The sequence below is a fragment of the Plectropomus leopardus genome, chromosome 13 (genome assembly GCF_026936395.1).
Source record: "Plectropomus leopardus strain MGB_pleo_1.0 chromosome 13, ASM2693639v1, whole genome shotgun sequence".
NCBI lineage: Eukaryota > Metazoa > Chordata > Actinopteri > Perciformes > Serranidae > Plectropomus > Plectropomus leopardus.
The window spans coordinates 5,171,121-5,195,458 of NC_142188.1; the positions used below are offsets into that span (position 1 = coordinate 5,171,121).

General features: G+C 38.4%; 1 protein-coding gene across 2 annotated transcripts; it reads left to right on the forward strand.

The window, feature by feature from the left end:
* Positions 1 to 22,382, forward strand: LOC121954463 (polycomb group RING finger protein 5-B-like). Of its 2 annotated transcripts, none has more exons than XM_042501963.2 (9): positions 1 to 241; positions 5,063 to 5,890; positions 6,648 to 6,744; positions 7,394 to 7,449; positions 10,085 to 10,144; positions 10,577 to 10,761; positions 11,065 to 11,163; positions 12,544 to 12,633; positions 21,976 to 22,382. In XM_042501963.2, the coding sequence occupies exons 2-9, from the start codon at positions 5,776 to 5,778 to the stop codon at positions 22,021 to 22,023; spliced, it is 750 nt and encodes a 249-aa protein (XP_042357897.1). In that variant the 5' UTR covers positions 1 to 241; positions 5,063 to 5,775; the 3' UTR covers positions 22,024 to 22,382. The 2 variants fall into 2 exon arrangements, with proteins under 2 accessions (XP_042357897.1, XP_042357896.1); XM_042501962.2 differs by having other exon boundaries at positions 5 to 241; positions 10,574 to 10,761.
* The last annotated feature ends 1,956 nt before the right edge of the window (positions 22,383 to 24,338 follow it).

A 24,338-nucleotide genomic window follows, 5' to 3' on the forward strand; every position in this document is an offset into this window, starting at 1 on the left:
GAGCCCTGCCTGCCTGCCTGGTGGCTCCCCGCCCACCGCTGCTCTCTGCTGCCTGCCGCCTGCCTGCCTGCCTGGCTGCTGGGCGGACTGGGGCAGATCCGAGCCGACCAGTTCCGTGTTCTCTCCTCACCCAGTGCACGGACCGGAGCTGAACGGGAGGACCTGGCAGTGTCATGGTGGACATTCCTGCCCAGCCGCGGCATCCATAACTCCGGGGGCAGGGGGGGAAGTGTGGACGGAGGTGAGGAATGTGTTATTATTTCTTATTATTTCTGCGCGGATGGCGAATTCATCAGTCGACGTCGGTCGCGATACGTTTCAGCCAAACTTTGACGCTGCTGGCTGGACCTCCTCTCTCTCTCTCTCTACCCCTCCCTCCCCCTCTCGCTCCTGAAACGCAAAGTGCGTCGCCGTGCACACTCACATGCGGGATCACGGTATGTTCACGCAAACGGCAAATAACAGGCGTGCGCTTCCCGTCCGTGTCGTTAAAAGGCCGTGACATGAAGCTCTGCAACTTTTACTGTCGATACGTGCTGCGTGCGTGTATCCGCGCGCGTGTATGCGTGTGTAGATAGATACAGTTACGAGCTGCGACATGCGCGTATGCTCGCGCGCGTATGCTTCCGCGAACGTTTTAACATGTATTCTATATCGGCGTGTGTCACTGTAATGTGCGTGTGTCGTCCATTGATGTTGTTTTGACACAGGTGACGTAGAGCGTGACGCGCCTTAACGATGAGATAAGCAGATCCGCTCTGCGTGTGAATAAATAGCACGCCCGTGCGCGCGCGAGAGTGTGTCTCATTGACGGACACTGAGGGGGATTTCTAAGCTGCGCACTTGAGATTTTTCTAGCAAAAAGCGACCCACGCTGAAAGAAGCAGGAGTCTGGAGTGAAGCACACACTGTTTCCTCTGTCTGTAGTTTGTTTCTGCAGTGAGTAAGCTGCCTGCTTCCAGCTCTGCATGTGTTCAACACTGTTTACGCACCTGACGCACACACAGCTTGTCAACATGCAGTTTATGTGACGTCATTTCATAATGATGGAAGTTGCACATGAGAATAAAGTACACAACTAATTAAAAGCAGGTCGTTTTAACAGTTTATTCTTACTTTATTAATATTTCTGTCGGATTTATTCAGTTTGCAGCATACAGCAGGTGGATTAGATATCAACTGCAGTGTGATCCAATAAAAAAACATCACAAAGTAGACCCTGCATTAGCATTTTCATTTATTCATTTGGGCTGATCAAAACTCTTGTACATAATAAGTAAAAATAAATATAAGTTTACATGTTCTAAAATGTAAAATTCCATTAATATTTCATAAATATATCAGTATCAAATAATGATGACAAGAAAAATGTTTAAAAAGTGTCATAATTAGCCTATCGCATTGTCAAAAATGAATGCAAATGATAGGTTTGATAAGTCTGACTCTAAGTCAAAAGAGTGAGTTACTTATAATTATGTAATCATGCAGCTCTGTTGTTGAAGCTTTAACACGAGAGCTACTCATCACTGTAAGACAGTAAGTTTATGGTTATACCGACAGTTTGTTTCTCTCTTGATAGGTGAAAATCTGTTAGATCTCAACAGATTCATTTTTTTTATTTGTTAGGAAGTTTTTCAGTGGGCCCAAGGAAGAGGTGATTATATTTTGAATTTTTTCAACCTTTACTGAAAATAAGGTGCCAGAGTGCATGGCAAGCAAAATAGAACATTTTTTAACTCAGAATTTGTCCTAGGGTTGGATCCTAATGCTAAGGTCTTAATGTCCTCAAATCCTAGAAACAGCCCTGCGTACACCTGACCTGTGCAGGGCTGCTGTGACCTGTGGCTCCTGGCTTTCTGTCATGTTGCAAAAATGTCCCCTGGGAAAAGCAAGTTGAGTATCCCTGATCTAGATGATCTATTACTCTGTGTTTTAAGAGTCTGACTTTATGATGAAACATTTCTAAATATCTTATTTTACCATATTAAACTAAATTTCAAGGGTTGTGCAGCCTTGGAAAAGTCTGAGCAGTTACTTGAATTCAGCCCATTGGAAATGTTTATTGCAAGGTTTGGCACAATGTTTTAATTCATAAATATGAATTGAAATATTGGGAAAAAAAACTTACGACAGAAAAAATACTTTGTATTCTAGACTTTATTCTTACATAATTATACACAATATACTTTACATATGATTTAATTCATGTTAACTAATGCTTTGTTACAGAGAAACAGTTGATGTAATTTTGACATATAACAGCAAAATAAGGTACTATTTATTGTCTTTATTGCTTGGTCCTGCAAAGATTTAAAGGTACTTTATATTATTCTGGGGAATGGAAGCTGTTTAGTTTCATTTCCAAATTGTCAAATACTGACACTCTGGTTAGTAGTCAGACCAAACCATCAACTCAAAGCGTTGTTATGTGACAACCTGGTAATGAGACTCAACATAAACTGTTTGTCTCCAGAGTTACATGCAACACTTCTAAAAATAAGTTGTCAAAGAAACAGACATATTGGTAGATATATTGGTTATTGGTGTTGAAATTTCCACTTTTATCTCCCTTTAATGTATGGCAAACATAATGTTCTATTTGGTATCTTAATTTCATATTTTGTCTTTATACTATGCATGCAGTATTCACAAAGACGCTGCAGTATAACACACTTTATTTACATAATATTCCTACAGTAATGTTTGTTTGAAATACACAGTGCTGAGTTGACAGGGAGTTTTTCCTGTTTTGTTGTGTTGACTTCTAACCATTTATATACGAGCTAATTATGGCCATTAATGATGGCAGGTCAACCCACCAAAATGCAGAGCGACTCATTTTGACTCTGGCATTAATTGCATATCACTCACATTTATAGCAAACATCACAGTAAGAAGTGTCAAACTCAGCCTATCGAAAACAAAACAAACTAACTGTTTATTGTGTAACTGTTATCACAGTCATTTGCATGATGATTAGATGGTGACGCGTTATCAGGTAATGGAGAGAGCGCTGTGTGTTCTTAAGGATTGATTCAGACCTGAAAACGGTGACTAATCCCACATCCAGAAATGTTTACCGGCTTGCTCACTTCATTTACCGTAACAGCACCGTGGACACCAACCCATTTAAATAAAGCTTTAAAAAAGGCTTTGCACTCAAAGTACAAAACCGTTGGAGTGCTGGACTGCAGCCACCACTATGAGGCTTTATACTCAGCCCAATATCTATATTTGAAGTAGGGAACCAAAATTCATTCAGATCCATCAAAGCGGGGATAGAATGGGGGCAAGTTGGAGAGTTAAGCTATTCATAGTGATAGTAATCCAGAGACAGATTCATGTAGGTCAGACCTGCAACTATTCTGTTGGATTAATGTTCATGTCGCTGTTAGTTAATGATAATTAATTACATGAAACAGGTGAGAGAGAGCAAACCAAGAAGGACAGTGGGGAAAACAATGCAGACCAGCTGCTGTAAAATAAGTAAAACTGGGCGAGTGACTTTGAGTTAACTTGCCGAGTGTGTACATCCTGAACATTTGCAAAAACATACACAAACAATTTCATTTAGTTCATCTTACAATATAACAAGTTTTAGTCTCGAAAAACCTTGTCATAAAACATTAGCTTGTGGCAACCTGTATGTTTCAAGGGTCATGAAAATTAACCCTTTGAACCCTGGAGTGACTACACTTTTCTTGTGCTACTTTTAGACGTCTTTCAAAAGTATTTAAACCTTGAGGGTGAAAAGGTAACATGAATTGCAAGATAGTAGTAGATTTAGAAATGATTTCCTAAAAAGCTCTGGAAAAATGTCTAGGGAAAAAACAAAAAAGCTAGGGGAAACTGTATTTATAATTATCACAATTACATATTTCAAATTATGTCACAGAATTCTTCTAATTTTTAAAGCACTTTTCAAAGGTCATTTCCTTTAAAAACAAATCAAGTCATTCTCTTCTACTTTTTACTAATTTCTTGCAAATTAGGGGGTCATTTTTGTTCTGTTGCAAAATTCCCTCTTACCATGTTTTTGAAAGAAATCAAACCAATATGCTCACATTTCAAAGGGTTAAGAAGAATAAGAGATTGACTAAAAAATAATATTGGTGATTTGTCCAAAGACCTATAATGACCTACGTTTATGCTTGACTGACATACAGCTTCTTGTTGTTCTGCAAACAGTGACTGTTGTCTCTCAGAGGTAAAAAACTTGATGAGTTTAGGAAGGGATCGAGGTGGTAACGTAAGGTTAGGGTTAGGCACTGTGTAATGATCACCTCTCTGTGTACTGTTTCTTTAAATGTTTTTGGTAACCATGGTGTGAAGGACGTAACCTGGACACACTGGGGTCAGACAGGAGTCACCCCCTGGATTGACACGCTGCTTTTGCTACAAGCTGGGACTCTAAACTTTATATTTGATTCTGCTTTTACAAAAGTATGACCTGTGAAGAATGTCTGAGCTTCCCTGCAAACATTAAATATGCAGTGTGACCGTAAAGAGCTGTTTTGAGTCATATTTGTAGCTCTTCTGACCGGTGGAGACCCCCCGGATCTCTACAACTGACACGGGTTTATGCACTTTGTCTCACATCTCCTGCCAACAGTCAGCACATTATTTCTCTTTTCTTTTTTTTAACCATGACTGTGATCTTTCGTCAGCCTTTCCTTTTGGCACTGCCAAATAAATCAACCCTAGAAACATTTTAGAGAAAATGTAAGCAAAACAATGCTTTTTATAATTTCTGACAACAAACATTTTTTTTTCTTTTAAATGTGTGTGTCCCTTGTATCATTCAGTGTCCCCTCTCTAAATTCTGAGGTTTTTATGGCTCCGTGAACGCAGCGCAGGAAGAGCTCTTTGTGAGTTTTTTTCTTCCTCAGCAGCAGTTTTCTGACTCGCGGGGTGGATAACTGATCTGTCGAAACTTTCCTTACTTACCTCTTGTACATATGGAGTGTTGCAGCACCAACCTTCCCATGTTTTTTTATCTTGTTTTTTTAATCTGTCCTCTGCACATGGCACAATCCCTTATTTCTGTTTTTATTCTCTTTAGGTAACTTAAGTTTGTGGTTAAAAGGTCATCAGACAATCCAATGTCTCCGTGCGCCACCTGACAAATGAAGACGTCGACAGCAGCAGGACCATTATGGTAAATGGACAGACTGGGACGAAGCAGACTGCACAGAAGTCTCTGGCCTCACTGTCGTCAACTGACCTTTAACCCCCTATGGATTAAAAATGGCACTTTGTCTGAGACATGGAGGGAAGCGAGACATCTTAGTCTCCAGGAATTCTGGGAATTTAACAAACGTGTTTGTTTGAAATAGGATTCCACAGACTGGACAAGTTCAGAGTCTTTTTTTATCTAAATGGGACTAACATGGGTCAGTGAAGATGGAGTAAAACCTCAGTGGGCGATGTTTGTAAAGAAAATCTAATTACAAAACAGACTTTTAGTCAAGGATGGAGCAGGATTTTACACAGGTGGATCTCTTTCCTCTCTTATAAATTGTGCATAGTGAACACTTGTATGCACTAGCCTGGATTAACTTTAGCCAGTGTCGGTGAACATCCCTTTACACTCAGTTTAACTTGAAAACTTTAACCTCTAGCAGGCAACAACAGCTTGTTAGTGCAATCTTTTCCATTCCTCAGTGTTGTGAATGGACGTCTGAGTCCTCTAAAGCTAGAGGGTGACTTTTCCCTTCAGCCCTGAACGGTAACTCTGACTCCTGGTCCTGTAGTGTCAGTAAAAACACTCCAAACATGGCTTCTACAGGAAGGAAGCACTTGGTGAGAGACTTCAACCATTTCATCACCTGTTACCTGTGTCGAGGTTACCTGATTAAACCGACCACGGTCACCGAGTGCCTGCACACCTGTGAGTGAAAACTGCACACAGACACACCTGCAGATTTCTTCGTTACATATTGGCACTGCACTGATTTCAACAAGTGCAAATAAACAACCAAAGTTAGTCAAGGTAGTTTGACGTCATCTGGTTTGCTTGGAGTACTCAGTGTCCCACAGTGCATTGTGTGAATGCATCATTTGCTTGTGAACACATTCGTGTGAACGCAGTATCTCAAGAAATCCTTGAGGGAATTTATTCAAATTCGACACAAATGTTCACTTGAACTCAACAATAAGCTTATTAGAATTTGGTGTATAAAGGTCAAGGTCACTTAAATTCATCTAATTTTCATGAATGCAATATCTGACAATGACCTTGAGGGAGTTCCTTAAGTTTTGCATGTAACTGCGTAGCGGTATATCTAGTTTTGTATATGAAACATTGAATGACTTTTTCTTTACATCAAATGTCTTAATGATGCAATATGCTATTCCTTCATTTAGTACATTGATTTAAAAAGTGGCAGATGCAATCTTTGAGTGGCAGGCAACAAAAAAAATCTGTGAAATAAGTTCATGTCAGTCCCTGTGAGTGAGCAAACTATCTGCTCTAACTAACCAGCTGGTTCTCAACTCCTAACCCTAACCCAAGGCAGGTCTCATTTCTTTCCTTTATTCCTTTGGGAAACTTAAACAAGATGACGTCAAACTGTCTGGACAAAGAGCTGCCTTCAGATATACCAATTTAACCCCAATAAAATTTGATGATGTTGTTTCCTCTGCAGTCTGTAAGAGCTGTATTGTGCAGCACTTTGAGGAGAGCAATGACTGTCCAAAATGTGGCATTCAGGTCCATGAGACCAACCCGCTGGAGATGCTCAGGTAAGATGCACTTTTTCTTTACTGACTTTGTTCTCTCTTTTATGTGACCGATCTTATTTCTTTTCTTTTTTTTTTATCGGTAGTCCTTAAGGTTCGTTCTCTTCATCTTAAAATATACTCTGTTGTATAAACGGACATTTTCATCACTCCAAGTATTACAGACTTAAATCTATTCACCTCCATTTGTATTAACAACTCCCCGGTCCACCTGTTGTTTGTGTCGTCTTTCTATCATTTTATCTCGTCCTTTTCTCCTGAACAATCTCTGTCTCCGTATCCGTCTGCTTCTCTTTTATCAAATTTTCCAACTCGTCTCCATTCTCATTTCATTTGTCATCGGCCTTGACTTTACCATGTTTTATCTTTTAACCATCACTGTGTTCAACAAGTCATATTTTATTCCTCCACCTTTGTACCAACTAATTTTTCAGTTATTTAATCTTCTCCATCTTTCTCTCATCTTTTATTTCTATTTTTGGGCTTTCCGCTCACCTGATCCTTTTCTCCTCTACCCTCCTTACTGCTCACCCACGTAACTCTTGTCAATTTTAAATCTTTCTTGCATCTCATACAACTTCATCTTCACCTCCTTACCATCCTCCTCTCCCTCCACCGCCGTACTCACACTCTTCTCTCACCATATTCTCAGGTTGGACAACACTCTGGAGGAGATCATCTTCAAGCTGGTGCCTGGACTCAGAGAAAGTGAGTTTGCCAGATGGTTTCATCAATCTGTCGCCTCCGTTTGCAGTTCCTGTGTAATTACGTGACTTTTTATGTAGGATAGGAAACTAGTTGAGTAAACTACATGCAAAGAATAGATTATGAAGCACAAATGGCCTTCACCATGCACACTAGCAAATATGTTGTTAATAAAAACCAGAAAATGTCAAGAAATGCAAATAAGAAATACACAAAAAACATCTTTGTGTAGCTTTCTATTGACACTGATAGCGATTTATAAGTGTCCTTGCTTTGGCAAGTCACTTTTTTAGTATATAGCATACTTATTATTCTTCTTCTCTCTGGGTGTTTTTCATGCAGTACTCTTTTAAGAAGTTTTTAGTGCCACATAGACACATGATACATAGGCACTTTGGGCTTACTGACAAGATGTGAATGTGGTTTTTAGCAGCAATCTGTAGCAACCACTCAAGCACCAAGAACATCTTAACAACTACTTGTCAAAACCCCAATAATCACCACAACATCTTAGCATCTATAACAGCATCACTGAGAAAGCCTTTGCAATCATTTAGCAACACTATAGTAGCCAATCTAGACACTAAGACTGTGCCAAATGTCATTTTTTTGTTTGTTTTTTTACTTTTGCAGCTTTTATTTAGGTTTTTTTGAATGAAGCCTTGGATAGCTGTCCTTACATGACATCATCGCCATTTAAAACATTAAAAAGTCCTTGAACAAAGCCTCAGTTTGAATGAAATGGTTCATGAGATCACATTTATGGTTTGGTTAGATTGCTGTTAGCCCATCCTGCTAATACAGGTGTGTGCCTCCTGTTGTGTGCAGCAAGCAGGAGAGCAAACAGTTTTTTGACACAGTGAAAATGTTGTTTTTGAAAGGCTGAACACCGACAAATATGGATTTCACATACATTTCCATACATATAAACAAGTTGTAAATTTTGGAAATTATTACATCTTTCCTTTTATAATACACTCTGACTTTTAGATTGCAACATTCTAGAGATATTGAAAATGTCTGGATCACAAAAATTGGAAAATATGCTTCTACAAAGAGTATAATGTGTAATATTAGTGCTGCCTAATCTTATCTGCAACAGTGCAGAAATACCAAGTTTAAACAGAATCAACAGATGTGTGAAACAAGAACAGCATTCAAATATTGAGTTAGAATTTAAGTTTTAACATTATGAATTTGAACTTAAAACTATTTGGTACATAACTACTAGACAACCGAGCAAGCACATTGAAATGCCCTAATAACCCCCCAGAACAGCCTGAGAATTATCGCACCAGCTCAGTGCAAACATTCAAATTATCCATTTTTTTAGAGTCCTTGCAACTTCCATAAAAGGCAGAACCACCAGCACATGGTCCACTGCAATAAACTCTACTTACATACTGTGCAAAGCAACATCCTGCTTTGCATTCAGTTACTCCTATTTGGGCATGGTTGTTTTATTGTCAATTTTACCGTTTGCTAATTCTGTAATAAATGCATTGCTCCCCATTTCTATCCACGTTAATTATAGAAGTCAGTAATTAATCTCTTCCAATGACCTCAAATGTTAGACCTGAGTTTAAAACTGAATGGCTGAAATCATCCATCCCTCTGTAGTGCTCATGAGCAAAGTAAAATCCCCCGGGTGCTACAAGTTCCTCCTGAGATCAGTCAAGTACAGTATCCATTTGTCAGTGTCACATTCTTTTTAGAGAGATGGAAACTGAAGACTTTAATGAGGTGAAACTGCATAACCTCCTCTCTGCAGCGAGGCCAACAAGAAGCCAAGTCAACATGTCTAACTAAAGCTGAGATGGTGCTATAATTTAATGGCTCCATAACTTCACCTCTGCTGACAGAGCGTTCTGGCAGCTGAAACATGGAACAAACATCATATATTTTAGTGGGGCTCGTACCGCTCGGCCAAGTGGTGTAGAAACCACTGTCATATGAATTCTGTTTTATGGTTTTTGAAGAGCAGACACGTGTCACGTCCATGGAGGATTGATTTGCACCCTAGATTAAAATTAAGCTAGCCTGCAGTGATTGTAACCTCGTTTGACATAACACAGTGTATCTGCTGATTGTCTGAAGCATACTTCAAATGTGGAATTATAAAAGTTTAATTCATAGACATCAACGTGAACATGTCATTGCAGTGTGACTGACTAGTCACAAGTTTGAAGCTCATAATGTGACGACATAACTTCAAATAACCAATAATATGGTTTCAAGCAGTTCCAAACACTGGTCCAAATTACTTGTCACGTGATCGCAGTTTTCCTGATTACATAGGTTTATACATGAAATCCTGGCTAATGATAACGTAAGTTATATATGAATTGTGCTGCATTATTTTTCGTAGGTATATGTGCAAAAAGTGCATAAGAGAAACCTGCAAGATTACAGAAAAACTAGTGGCCTGATTTTCGTGAAACTTGGTGGTAGGGTGTAGCATGGGCCAAGTAAGAACTCATCAAATTTTGGAGCTGATCCAAATCACAGGGCGGATACATGAATTACTGTTAACTTTTGTTAACATCACAAAATAGGGAATTTGGCTTTGCTGGAGGTCGACACTCTCAGTGCACTTCTGATTACAAATGTCTTTCTATCTGTTTTTCACATGAACCAGAAGAGGAACAGCAAGAAGTCGAATTCTGGAAGAAGAATCAACCCAGAGAAAATGGCCAAGGTAAGCTGTTTATTGCTCAGTCTGTAAACATGGAAATATAATCTGTATTTTGATAAATACAGTTACTTCATCTTTGGCTGATAGTACCAGGATAAAACCTGTGATATGTAGTAAGTTTAGTAATAGTTATGATTTCCTGCTCATACATCATACAGCCTTTATAAACTTTGTAGAGGGCAATAATTCATCATGTATCGTCTTTTAATCATATTATTATGACAGTATCTAAATAATGTGTGTAAATTGATAAAGTCACTTTTTTCTATTCAAAGACAGATTTGAATGGATACTTGGAGTTTTGTGTGACTTCACACTTTTACTGTTAATGCTAACTGTAAACCCACTGACTCAGCAGAGCATTGATATCACTCAGTAATGTGTGTGTGTGTGTGTTTGTGTGTGTGTGTGAATGTTTGTCTCAAACCACAGCAGAAAACGTGAGGTGTCAGAGGCTCGGGCTGCCTGCTGATGTCGGAGGCGATTATGGTGGTGGTGGTGGTGGTGATGATGATGGTGACGATGGTGGTGATGAAGATTACCACAGGAGTGACCCTCAGATAGCCATCTGTCTGGACTGCCTACGCAACACGGGACAGTCGGGGGAGAACACTGTCACGGTGTGTGTTTTAATAATAATGATATGTGTAACTTTTTCATCAAGAAGTATTAAGTCATTAATAAATCTTGAACACAGGCAAGCTTTTTTATAAACTTTTCTCTAAAATCACATATGGGGAAATGATTTTTGGAACTGCTGCTAAGTTTATAAATGCTTCCAAGCTTCTAGGACAGTCAGTAACTAATCCCCTGTAAAAGTTTAAATGTGTTTTTTGGGTCTTTTCCTGCAAAAATGAACAATCATCTTTAAGCTGCCTCTCATTAAGTCTGGGTGTAATAGAATTTGTCTCCCGTCCAATTAGGATTTGATGAAGAGGTTTATCCGCTGCTCCAGTAGAGTCACGGTGGGAACAATTAAGAAGTTTCTCAGTCTTAAACTAAAGCTGCCTAGCTCTTACGAGGTAAGGAACCCATTCAGAAACTTAAGGGGAAGCACAACTTTATGGGATGTATTGGGTTTTTTACTTGACCAGTCTCAGAAAAATTCAGACACCTTTTTGTTTCGGTACATTATTTGAAGGTTTATTGATCAGTAGTAATAGCTTAGCTTACCTCAATTGGATGATGGATTTCTAGTAAATACCAACTTTCCTCAAACACCTGGAAATTATACATGTAAAGTCTAAATTGCAATAATTAAGTTGCTAAGTTAACTATTAAAAAAAGCATAGTAGTATGTTGATAGTGAAGTCATGCTGCTGAGGTAGTTGCATGACTGGTGCAAATTTATTTACTCTTCTACACAATATACAAATGTAGACTGTGGCTTATTACTGAACACAAATTCTGTTTATATTTGATTGATTTTAAGATTGAACATTTCTTTCAAAAACATGGGTAGAAGGCAATAAGCAACAGAAGAAGAAATAACACAAAAATTAGCAAGGCATTTGTGAAAAGTACCAGAAAATTATCTGGAAATTAACAATAAATACAAAAATAAAAAAAAATTAAAAAAGAAAGAAAACAAAAAAGATGGCAAACAAGACTTGGAAAAAATGCAGAAAAATATTATGATAATTCTGTAAAATTATTTTAAGTGTGTAATTTTGCTGATTATAAATTAAGTTTTTCCATGCTTTTTCTTTTTTCCCTAAACAACTAGACCCAGTAATTACTTGCAATTTGTGGAGCATCTCTTATCAAGTTGCTCATTGCCTTTTTTCCCCATGTTTTTACAGAAAGCAAGCTGATTTTAGATTACAAAGGATTAATGGTGCTTGTGTTGTAAAGCACTTTGAGTTGCTACTATGACTAGAAAAGCACTATATAAATGCAGTGTATTGACCAGGCTTATGCACTCAGGACCCTTTAGCTCAGCAACTCCCTGAGTCACGTTAAACTCTAACCAAGTTGACTCTGACTCTCAAACCAGTCGGTGTTTGTGAAGCCAGATGCTCATTAATATTCAAGTTATAATTATCATCAGTCAGATTAATCATAGGATTAGAATTGTTGCTAAAGACTGAGCTAAAACTGAAACTCACACAGTCGCTCACACACTCACACATTCGGTGCAGCCTCCCACACATTACCACAGTGAACTTCCTTTCATTTCATTTCGTGCATTAGGATCTACATTCTTTTGAGTTTCATTTCCCTTGTCAGTGCTATATCTTGTCATCTTTTGACACGTTTTTGCACCACACTTATCATTTTTACCCTGTTATTAAATTCTTTATTAAATTCTTTATTTTTCTTTTGTTCTTTCTTTCTTTCTTTCTTTGGTAAAAACAGTTAAATTTTAATTTTTGGTCATTAATTTTTTCTGCTGTGTCCAGCTGGATGTGCTGTGTAACGGAGAGATCATGGGCAGAGATCACACTCTGGAGTTCATCTACATGACCCGATGGAGGCTACATGGAGAGAACGTAAGGCTGTCACCCTCACTTCCTGTCTGTGTGTGTGCGTGCGTGCGCTCATGTGTGTGTTCTGCATTCATTTACATTGTGGGGATTCACCTCGCCAAGGAGGGACAAAAAGCTCATCCCCACATGGTTAAACTTTTACATCATGGTTAAGACCTTGTTCTAGATTAATGCTTAGCAAGTAAAGATCAGGGCTGTGGTTTGAAACTTAGTACGGTCAAGAAGTGTTTATGTGTGAACTTGTGTGAAGACTAGCACTGGTTGAATGGCCCCTCTATTCTGCATAGTCTTGCAGGAAGAAAGTTTTTATTTAAATAATCTTCCATGACACAGATTCTGTGAAAGGGGATTTCTGAAACAAGCTGGCTGAGACTTTTCTGTCGTTGTGTTCTCAGTATGAAACCATTTTAAAGTTGACACCTTTTTTTCTTTCAAGATGCTTAAAAGAATGTTTTACTTCTTCTTATTGATTATACTGTGCCTCTCATATCAAAGCTCCACTCATAACACTTACAAACTGTCATATCTCAAACATGTAACCCTGTGACTAATTCAAGGCCCTAATCATGTCCTTCTAACCTGACACTGTATACTCGCGTGCCACATGTTTCCACACCACTGTGAACACTGTACACTCAGAAGGTCACAAACTGTAAATCTGTCCACTTGTTTGTGAAGACCCCTGTGAAGACTGGGTTTTGGCTCCCATATTATTGTTTTGTAGATTATGTTGGAAATGTTTAGAAATGAGTATGTGGTTCCTATTGGATGCACTAGTGAATAATATTCATCATCATCCCAATAATGAATGACTTCATCTGATTATGTAAGTTACATTTTGATTAGATGTGAACAGATTCACAATAGAACACCCCGCCTAAACCTAATGATGCCCAAACCTTGCCCAAAGCCTAACTGTAACCTGAACCCCGAAGAAATGGGGACTTCATAAAATGTCCTCAATATCAAGGTCTACCATGTTAATTGGTCCTCACAAAGATAGAAGTACAAGAACACGCACACACGGTGCGAGGAAGAGATGTCCTGGTTTTGTCTCGACGACACTCTCAGCTGCAGGCTTTCAGGTCGTCAGTCGACATTGTGGTTCACTGGGCCAGTGTGTGTAAAAGTGTGTGTGTGTGTGTGTGTGTGTGCGTGTGTGTGGCCGTAACCTTGATCCACAGTATACTGTGTTCTTGTTTGTGTGAGAGCGTTCATTCCTGTACACAGTGACTTGTTTATCTGCACGTGAGTGTGTCTATGTTCACATGAATTATTGGCTAACGAAAGGTCCCGTCCACTTGAAGACGGCGACTGAGGAGCGCAGACAGCCGGCACCGCAGGAGGCATCAGATACCAGGTCAGGGGGAGAGAGAGGAGGGGGAGCAGGGGGAAGACGAAGGGAAAGGAAGTTAGGAAGAATTGAGACACTCAAAATGTCTGTACTTCAGCTCCAGCTGTGCTCACATGTCCACTTAATGGGAAAACTGAAACAGGCATTTGCTTCCACATAAATTCCCATACATCCTTTCCACAGTGTATATGTAGGCAAAATCTCTTTTGGAAATAGATGGAAAAAGAAAAAAAGTAGGGTAAAGTAAAAGTAGGGTTATTATCAGTAATTATTATTCCTACTCATTTACATAATCCTATGGCAAAATGACCAGGAAACTACACAACCTAAACTTGTAACAAAAGTAAGTATTACTTAAAAGTGTCCTTTGGGGATTTTTGTTTAAGTATGGTACTACTCAAGCAAAAACAAATCTGGGCTTATGGGCATAAAACCACAGAGCAAATTGCTGCCTGTTTTCCAACAACACAAACACTGTTTGACCTTAATATTCCAGTTTAAACTGACATCCTCCTTATATAATAATGAGATACAGATTGTGTTTAGCGTGCACAGATTGTCAGAATTGTAGGTCATGTCATTTTTTTCCGTCTGGGCCTTAATCCCATATGGAAAGTTGTGGACACACATTATGTAAACATTGTGTTACACTAGTGATTATTGTGAAAAAGACTTGTATTGATAATACTCAGACGAAAAAGGCTGCTGGGCAGCTGGAGCAGAAAGCAGAGAGCAACTTTATAAGATCTGTCCAGTTCTATTGTGTTGGTCTTTCTCAGAAATTTGAACTGAAAAACCTGATTTTTTTTCATGCTTCAGTGCAGTAGCCATGGCTGCAGGCCTTGTGTTTTCAGGCTGTCAGTCCATAGATACAGAAGTATGTCTGTCTGTTTGTCCATCCCATTCTCCTGAAGACAATATCACAAAAACACCATCAAGGAATTTCTTGAAAATTGGTACAAACGTCCACTTGAACTCAAAAATGATTGCATTAGAATTTTTGTTCAAATGTCAAGGTCACTCTGGCCTTGCATCCATGGCCTTGCATGATTACGCTCACCTGGGCCTTCCCAGCTATAAAAGGTGGCCCAGGAGTTGACTCACTCCTCCAGCAGACATCCACCCTGTATTGTTAGTTTGGTTTGTTTGTTTTTGCACGTCTTAGTTTAAGAAATTATAATTGTTTTTACTAAATCTCTTGGGTGGAGTCCCTCCTTGTCACATCCACTGAGCCAGTTTGTGTTAAATGGGGACTTGTCCGGGATCAGATCCATTTGTTAAGGTTAAATCTAAGCTTTAATGTGACAATGTATGCTTGATATTTATGTTTGACCAATCTGGTTTGTGACTTTTGAAGGCTAAATTGAGGTTTTATTAGGAGTACAGACTAAAGTGCCGATGATGTTAGCATTGTGTCTGAGATTTTTGAGATTATAAATTAAACATTTTCAACTTTTTGTTTAGATGTTTTTAGACCTGCTGCAAATCTCAAAATCTATTATTTCAAAGACTGTGATGACATTTTACTTATCATGAGTGCAGATATACAAACATGCCGACCCGGCTTAACATACTTCACGTGCCGACTTGGTGGATTTGTATACAATGGCACACGCTGTGAAACATCCACTCAATGTTAGGGTTGTGAATTGAAATGTATTTGAAACACTGCGTTTGAATTTGTGAAGATGGTTTGGCTAGATCAAAATATTCTCTGCAGTGTTTCCTACACCTCCACTCTGCCCACCACTGTCATGTTCCAAAACAACAGACAGAAATCAGTCCGTCAAAATTATTTATGTTCCTCCTGGTGAGTCAGAAGGGTAAACACAGAGAAATTATTTTTGAATCATGTTGGAGCCCTGACTGGTTAAGGACGAGGTAAGGAGAGGAGTGACAGAGTGAGAGGGACAGGCTCGAAGCATGAGAGTCAGGAATGGAGACAGAAGAGGGAGAGAAAGAAGATACGAGTCATTCGTCAGTCTCATCCTTCTGACAACTCTGCGGCTTGACTTCATTTTCTCCCTCCAACGCCAAGGCACACAGAGGCCGATCAGGACGGCTGCACTCACAGGGGAGCGAAAAAAATAAGCCCGTTACCACTCGGCATATCGAGATGTCATTAAGTCAGACCAGGAAACTGCCTTCTGATTGCCACCGTGGTGATTTTTAAAAAACATGAGACTCAAAATGTATCTGGGAAATACTGTTGTCAGTCCTGACGGGGTAATGAATACGCTCTGAGGGCTTTTATCGGTGACTGGCAGTTAATTATATCGCTCAGCGGTGAGGATGTTTGCTCAGTATGGTAGATTTCTGTTTAAATGAACTGTCAAAATTTTCTGTCAGAAATATTTGATTCAATAACTTCATTGTCAGACTACTTTAAATTGCATCACAAAGACTCCCTACCATCGCAACAAACAAAATGTTTCTATTAAAAAGATGATGTTTTGGATAAAATGTTGGTTTTAAATTTGGCCAAGTATTAAGTGAGACTGCTGCAGTTACATTGGCAAAACGGGTTACAATGTAATCCTATGTCCAGAATCATTGTATGTCAACTACAAGTGCTTGTTTCTCAGTCTGAGATTGTTACAAGTGTCTGACAACATCCAAAAAGGATCCTGACAGGGAAATTAACCATTTGTCTGTACCGTGCATTGGTCTATTTGTTGTTGTGATCAAGTTTCACTCAAGGACTGTTCTGAAATCTTGCAAGAGGTGACTTAATGCAGGAAAAACAACGATGAAAACATTAGTGAGAGTTGGAGAGAGGAGGGTTGGGAAGAGTTTGTTTTGTTGTAATACAAAAAGCATAGCTTAGTGTTATCTAAAATTTACAATTTTCAATTTCATGGCTGGACAATTAGCTGTTTTCAACAACAGTGTGGCAAAATCTGTGTTATTTCACAGCAACACTTCGCTTTGAGCGAAACTTGGTTACACACACTGAACAGACCACTTTAGTGAAAAGTATATTCCATTTCTTTGTAGGGTCTTTCCCGTAATGTTGTCAGACCCTAATAATATCAATGTGAGCATGTCAGTGGCAAAAACGAGCACTTTTAGTAGGCATATATTGATGATGCACAATTGTCCATAGGGATTACATTGCAGCCTGTAGGGAAAGATGGTGATTAATGTTAAATACTAAAAACGTTTTTTTTTCTCAGGGACCATCTTTCAATTAACTTAACCAAGTGCTTTGAACTGCCCAGCAAAAGCAAAGAACTGTTCATCGTGCTTTAGCAGCCAGTAGCAGATACTGCAGAGAGAACAATAAAATGCAATGAAAGTGAATGTTTTGTAGAAACATTGAATGCAAACATTCCTTGTTTTGTTGATTTAAAGAAAAGATCTCAAGGTGGCATTATGTTTGCATATTAGTTGGAGTATTTAGAAAACTAAGTTTGTTTAAAAAATTTAAAATTCCCTCACAGTAGTTAATTAGTACATTTCTGTGAAACAAAATAGTGTCACAGTGAAATCAATTTAATTTAACCTGTTGGAGATATTAAAATCTCACTTCGCACAACAGTTTCTTAATAATACTATTCTTTGAATGATTTTTGGAGTGAACATGTTCCACTGGTTTTACCCATTAAGGACACATCACAGATGGCATATTTGACTTTATGAACGAACAGTTTTATTTGATTGGATTAAAATTGGACACGTGTACCTCATAAAGTGGAAATTGAGTGTATAAACAGCCTGTGATGGCAGTGTTGTAAGAATAATTGAACAGAGCATCAGTAAAAGAATTAACTATGCCAGTAATGTCAACACAATGCAACAAATCCCACACTTATATCATGCCCAAATCTTTATAAATGAGTAGAGAGAATGTAGTAAATAAACAAACACGTATAATAAATACATAATAAACATGTATTAAAATTGATAAACTACTACCCACTAATCTACTTAATATGTCTAACAACCTTGGATTTAACACCCCCCACCCCCCACCCCCACAGTAGTAGTAGATAGGTAAAAGTAAGTGATGACACAAAAGAAATTTCTGAACTGAACCAGCCTAAATGTCAGATGTTCGTGTTGGATAGACGGAGTCATCCCATATCATCCCTCCATGTTTATTTTATTCAGAAAATGGTCTAATCCCTCTCAGATTCGATTAGAAAGAGTAATCGCATTGTTTTTAACCGCAAAATGTATTTCTCTGATGAGCCAAAGTCGTTCCATCGCAGCTGTAATTGAGAGCCAGTGGATTCACCTCGTTAGCACAAATCAGTTTCAGGTGTTGGCTCCGTTTGTTCAGAAGCAGGAAAGTTTCTGGCCTGAATGACGGAACAAAACTCAAGAATGAAACCCAAAACTTTTTCCTAAACACCTTCAAGCAAGTGCTCCATCCTGAGAAAGCTGAACCTCTTCACCGCCTCAAACACACACCACTCTCAAGATCAGGAGATAAAGAATGAGGCTTTTTTTTTCAGGGTTACGTTTGAACAACAAAATATCTCAATGGAAACGAGTGCCTCTGTTTGCATTCAGTATGATAACCACGTTTTCCAGTAGAATATGAATGTAAAATCATTTTATGTACTTTTTTTTGGCTGTACCAAACTCCATCACAGCACATTTAGTTTGTTTTTTTACTTTTTTGTTCCTTCGTGGAGTTTTGCTGGTGCTGCAGGTTGAACGATTCTACATCTCTGTCATTTGACACCAGAACAAAATCCCCTAAAAGTAGCTGACAGCCGTACAGAATGTGTGTCAGTGCAGTATAATTAAAGTGTTTGGAGACAGAAATGCTGAGTGAAAGAGTGTCAGAGATGCAGATACAGAGGCCCAGTTACAGTCTGGTTGGATTGGATTCAGTGTTGTTCTGTTTTTTTTGTTTGTTTTTTTTTCTGTGGCATGATGCAGCAAAATGCTGAAAGCCGGAGGAGATGACAGCAGCTGTACTCTGCTGCACCAGCAGCCTCAAGCTGCCAGAAATAGGAGACAGACTCCAAAAACAGGAGACACACGCTTCACTTTGCAGCTGCTCTGACACAAACACTCATCTTTTTTCTTTTTGAATTTTTTATTAAAAGGGCAACTCACATCATTTGACTGTTTCAAATGTGTTTTACAGCCACAGGAGGCAGGAATGTAGAAGTAGTCAACATTGACATTTCTATCATTGACGCACTATGATGGATGAGTGAATGGCCGACAGGCCACAACCTCGTGCAGGAGCCTGAGGGGTCAAAGGTGCCCTTAGCCAATGCACCTAAAACTGAAGGTACATCCTAAACATTCACCATGAGGATGCAACATGACAGATGGTGCTATCAAGATCACACAGTTTGTTTGGCCTGTAGCACTCTGTATTTGCATGTTGCAATTGAGGCTCCGTGACTTCCTAAAGTTGCAGAGACTGCTATTTGTTGACCTGTTTGGACTTTACACTTATTGCATTGTGGCATGGCAGCGCTGTGACTAGGTCATTTGCATTTGTGGCAGTAAAGACTTAAAAATAGTTCAAGTTTTGTGGAACCGGGATCGTCTGACAAACCTTATTGGGCAACCAGTGAGTGAAATTCATCTCTGAAACCCAATCTGTATTGCAACTCTTTTATAGTTGTTGATTCAAACTTTTCTCTTCCCATCTTACAACTCTGTCTCCTCAGAATTCTGTTTTTATACTTCTGCAGTGTAACTGATGCCTGAGTTATGCTCGCAGGCAATGTTTTTCTATCGGAAGATGCTCTATATTTATGATGGAGGTTGGTTGAGCAAAGCACTGGTCATGTAAATCATGTGGTTAGGTTTTGGCAACAGATGCGCTTTGGTCAATGTCAGGGAAGAGATTATGTTTTGATTAAATACTAATAAACGTTTCTATGTCTTTTCAATGTTAAACCAAAATCAGCATATTTGAACCTCAACCAAGAGCAGTGAGTGAATAAACATAAACATAAAAGAACCAAAACCAGTCACAAAACCGTAAAAGCTACTACAAGCATGTTGGGCGTGGGCTTTATTAAGGTATATCAGGTATTTAGAAATCTCAAATGTATGTTCCTCAATACCATCATAAATACAGGCATTTCTCTTTCTATTAAACTTATTGTATGTAGTGCACAGCACTCATCACCACTAAATTTGATGTAAGTCTGTTGTGTTCATGTTCGCCATTCTCTGATTTGGATGGGTTTTTTTTATCCCCTAGCTGAACAAATTAATAGCAATGGATTTATCTGTTTTTCCAACATAATTTTCAGTCGACGTGAAAGCGGTTACTGGATCAGTAAATATGCCATGTTGATCAAAGAAATGTGTCAATTAAAAGTTATTCCAGTCACTAAAGAAATCTGAGACTATCAGTTGCTCTGAAAGCACCAATATGTTAAATTAATTTTGACATGAATTAGCTGAAAGTAACACATTGACGTCACCATTTTTCAATGTGATTGTCCTATTTCTTTAGAAAAAATTGTGTAATGAGAATAATATGAAAGATGAACCAAACATGCACACATTGATAAGATGCTACATCAATTGTAAAAGAAAGAGTGGCTTGTTATACATAAGACAGTCTCAGCCACACTCAGTTCCCTGTTTCCATAGATATCGAATGATAAACTTTTCAATTGAGCTTCAGCAGAGCGAGCAGCAGCCAGGCCTTTATTACTTTTTTTTTTCTTATATGGCTCTTCTGCATCAGACACTTGGCTTCAGTCCCTGCAGAGCAGAGCCGGGTGGATGCTGGATGCTTTAATGGAAACGGGTTTACATTCTTCTGTAGCTCCAAATTCAGGAAACTTGCAGTTTGACGTCAGATGAAATAGGAGTTGCCCAGTCTGTCACTCTCTGTCAGTTTGACTTGATATGGTTGTAAATCTAAGCACTGGAGATTTATCCTCCACAGGCACTTTTACAGGCTCAAAACTAAATGTAATACTTCATCAGTGAAGTCCTCCTTATGTTTTCTCAATTTTTCTAAATAAATTTGACAACCTTTTGGCCTGAACAACTCAGAGGGAAGAGTGAAAGGGAGAAATATTCAGTATCCATCTCTTTTTTAAAAGATTTATCTCTCTTCAGTTGCTCCTGTTGACTGCTCTGTTTTCAGGGGTATTTAATAGGATTATAAAATAATCCAGCCAGGGATTATTTTATAATTTTGTGGTATGGAACTGAGTTTGTGTGACCAAATATGAGATCATAAAGGATTTTTTTTTTTTTTAGAAATGAACAAATGGTGTAAATGTTTTTTTGTTTTGTTTTTTACCACCAATCAGTTCTATAAAAATAGAACTGTATTTATTCTTGTATCCCACTATTGTTTCACTGATTTTTTTACAGTTAACAGTTATGTTACATCTAGACAATTTAAAATGGCCAAGTGAATTTAATTAATGATGAATATTTAAATATGACACACAAATTCTGACACTTAGCTTACATAAACCTCATTCAGGTCCTATTTGTTGTTTCTGGACAAACTGGAGTTGAGGGCTTGAGTTTTGCCTAATGTGTGTGTTTTTGTACTTGTTCTTGCTACAAAGTGAGGAGCACAACTGTTAACCAATTGAGCAAGGACATTTTTGGCAGTTCCCATTTCTTCAAAGGCTCATGTAAGGGTTTGGGTTAGAACTGGAGTAAGATTATAACAGATGGGATAAGGCATTTAGTTGTGATGGTTAAGGCTAGGGTAAGGGGCGCGGGAACGCATTATGTCAATGGTCCTCATAAAGATATAAGCACAAGAATATGTGTGTTTTTATGTTACATTCTATGTGGCTAAAAAAATACAAATTGTTGATGTAACAACTGTTCTTGTACCTTTTAAAAACTTTCTAAATCTTTGTTCAGTATATGATAAGCTGCACACGGGCTGTTTTAGCTGCTGTGATTCAGTATTTGTATTTCATTACTCCTCAGTGTTACAGTAGCAGCAGTGTGGTGGATGTTTACAGCATGAAAACCAAAAGATTGATTCTCTCTCATTTCTCCTCTTTCTGTCTCCCCCTTAGACGTACCCCATGGTTCTTGAGTACCGGCCACGTATCGACTTTGGCTGAACTACAGCTGCAAGAAGAGGACCACACACACATACTATATGCAGACATACATAACAAGTATAGAAACATTAGGAACACCTACACTTGCAGGTGGACAAACACATAAACACACACATGCCAACAATGTGCAGAGAAAGAGAGAGATTTAAATGTATTTTTGTACAGCCGATGATGAAGTGCATACGTTGTCATGGTAAAGAGGTTTTATGCTACATAGAATAATATATGCTATAATATATGATATTTTTAAATGTATATGTCCCTGTGCCTAAAAACCTGTTGAGATCAGAAATGAAGTACGACCATATCTTCACTTTGCCTGTCTAACTCTGTAGATTAAATGTTGATTTTCTACTGTTGATGGCTGTTTTATGGTTTATTTGATTGCATTCACTCTCACTATCTGAAGATTGCAAACACAATCAACAGCAAAAAACATGTATGGTTTATTTGGATCAGATACTCCTCTATACATCAGATCATTTAGGTATCTTTGCTTCAGAAGTCTAACTGAGTTTAGTTTTATTCGATTGTCACCCTCTATGCAGATGATGTACAGCTTGCAAAGAAGTGACTTACAGTTCTTAGAAGCAATTATAAGAACCTAAATAATAATTGTAGTTATTTTGTTAAAGAGAGACAGTAAAATGTCACTTTTTTTACCTTGAAATTAACAATTTGAGTGCTTCCTTTATGGAAATGTCAGCAGCCGTAATTTCAGGGGTGTCATTCATGCCGAGTGTCAGCCGAGTCGGCAACCAGACGTATCCCTGACTTATTTCTTTCAGCTTGCCAAGTGTGGCCCAATGCTGGATCAGGTCATTTTTGACAACAGTCCAGTGATGGCAGTGTCAGCAGCCAGAACTTGCATGCCGAGTTTATGCAGATTGTGGTCACTGGTTATACCCCATCCTAAAATACACACGCACTCACACACACATCACACACTGACGTGTTTTATGTGTTGTGGAGCAGAGGTGGACAGTGTGTCTGTCCACTAAAACAGTCACCAGGTGAAATATGTCAGTATCCAAATTTACAAATGAAGAAAAACAGGAAGGAATGTTAGTAATGAGACACACAAACCTCATTACAACCTACTACCCCGTCAATGATAACTTCCATTCCACTGTGACGCTTATACTGGTGTGAATGCATAGATATCATGACAACAACGACGTCTTTGACAGTTTTACACACTCACACAGTCACAGGCTCATATCGACACTGAAACATTTCCTCACACACTCGTCCTTCCAGCTGTTCGTCTTGCCCCTGTAGTTTTTTCAGGTCAGAGTTAAGTAGGCCAGAGGTCCCTGTGGTTCTTTACCGACTCACAGTGATGCTGCTGACCCCTCAACACTCTTAATATCCTTTGGGTTTATATGAAACATGAATGGAAGGCAACAACAGACAAATCTTCTCTATATGAGTCGTCACCGACTACCTCTCTGCGACATTTCAACGCTGCCAGTTGGTCAGTTAGTGCAAACTCAAGCTGTGCAATAGGGTTCAAATCAAAGAAATTCATTTTGAATGTTCCCAATGATATAAACTATGTTACGCTGATTATTGGATAAATGAGTACATACATTAAGCTGAAGATATCTAAAATCAGCCTCGAATGACATAAGGTCTTTGGTTTTTAAGAATTTACATAAAACATGAAGAAAGAACATGCTGATATAGAATACATATAATAAGAGCAAACAAAAGGTAAAACAACAAGGTCAGAATGTCTTACAGTATATCAAAATGAACATGTGCTCAAATACAAATACCTGATCTGTCTTTTATTAAATTCCATTTTTATTTATAAAATCATCCAATGATTCTTATTATAATGTAGTCATTTATACTATTTTAAATATCCCCCTTTCCAGATACCAAGGAAAATGAACATTAAATTAAATATAAAGAGATTTCTTACAATTGTCTTTAAACATTTATACACAGGTTTGAACAAGATATTTTTTGTCTTTAGAATTATTTTTGCTGTATTTTACAATTTCTCATTGTTAACACTTGAACTTACCATTTTTTGCCATTCCTTCTTTTGCAGGGTCTCACATTGAAAGACAAAACAGAATTTGTGGAATCATAAGCAATTAATAAATGCCTTTTTTTAATATATATCAAATAAATTTAGTTTGCTTTCTGCAAATCATCATTGGAAATACATTTCCCAGGATACAACTGAACAACCTGCTGGAGTGGTGATAACTGTCTTTCTGCTCTGGGTTCGTTATCTGTGTGGGTGGAGAGAACACAATGAGTGTTATCAATACTGAAAGTAACAACAAGAGGTAGTTTTT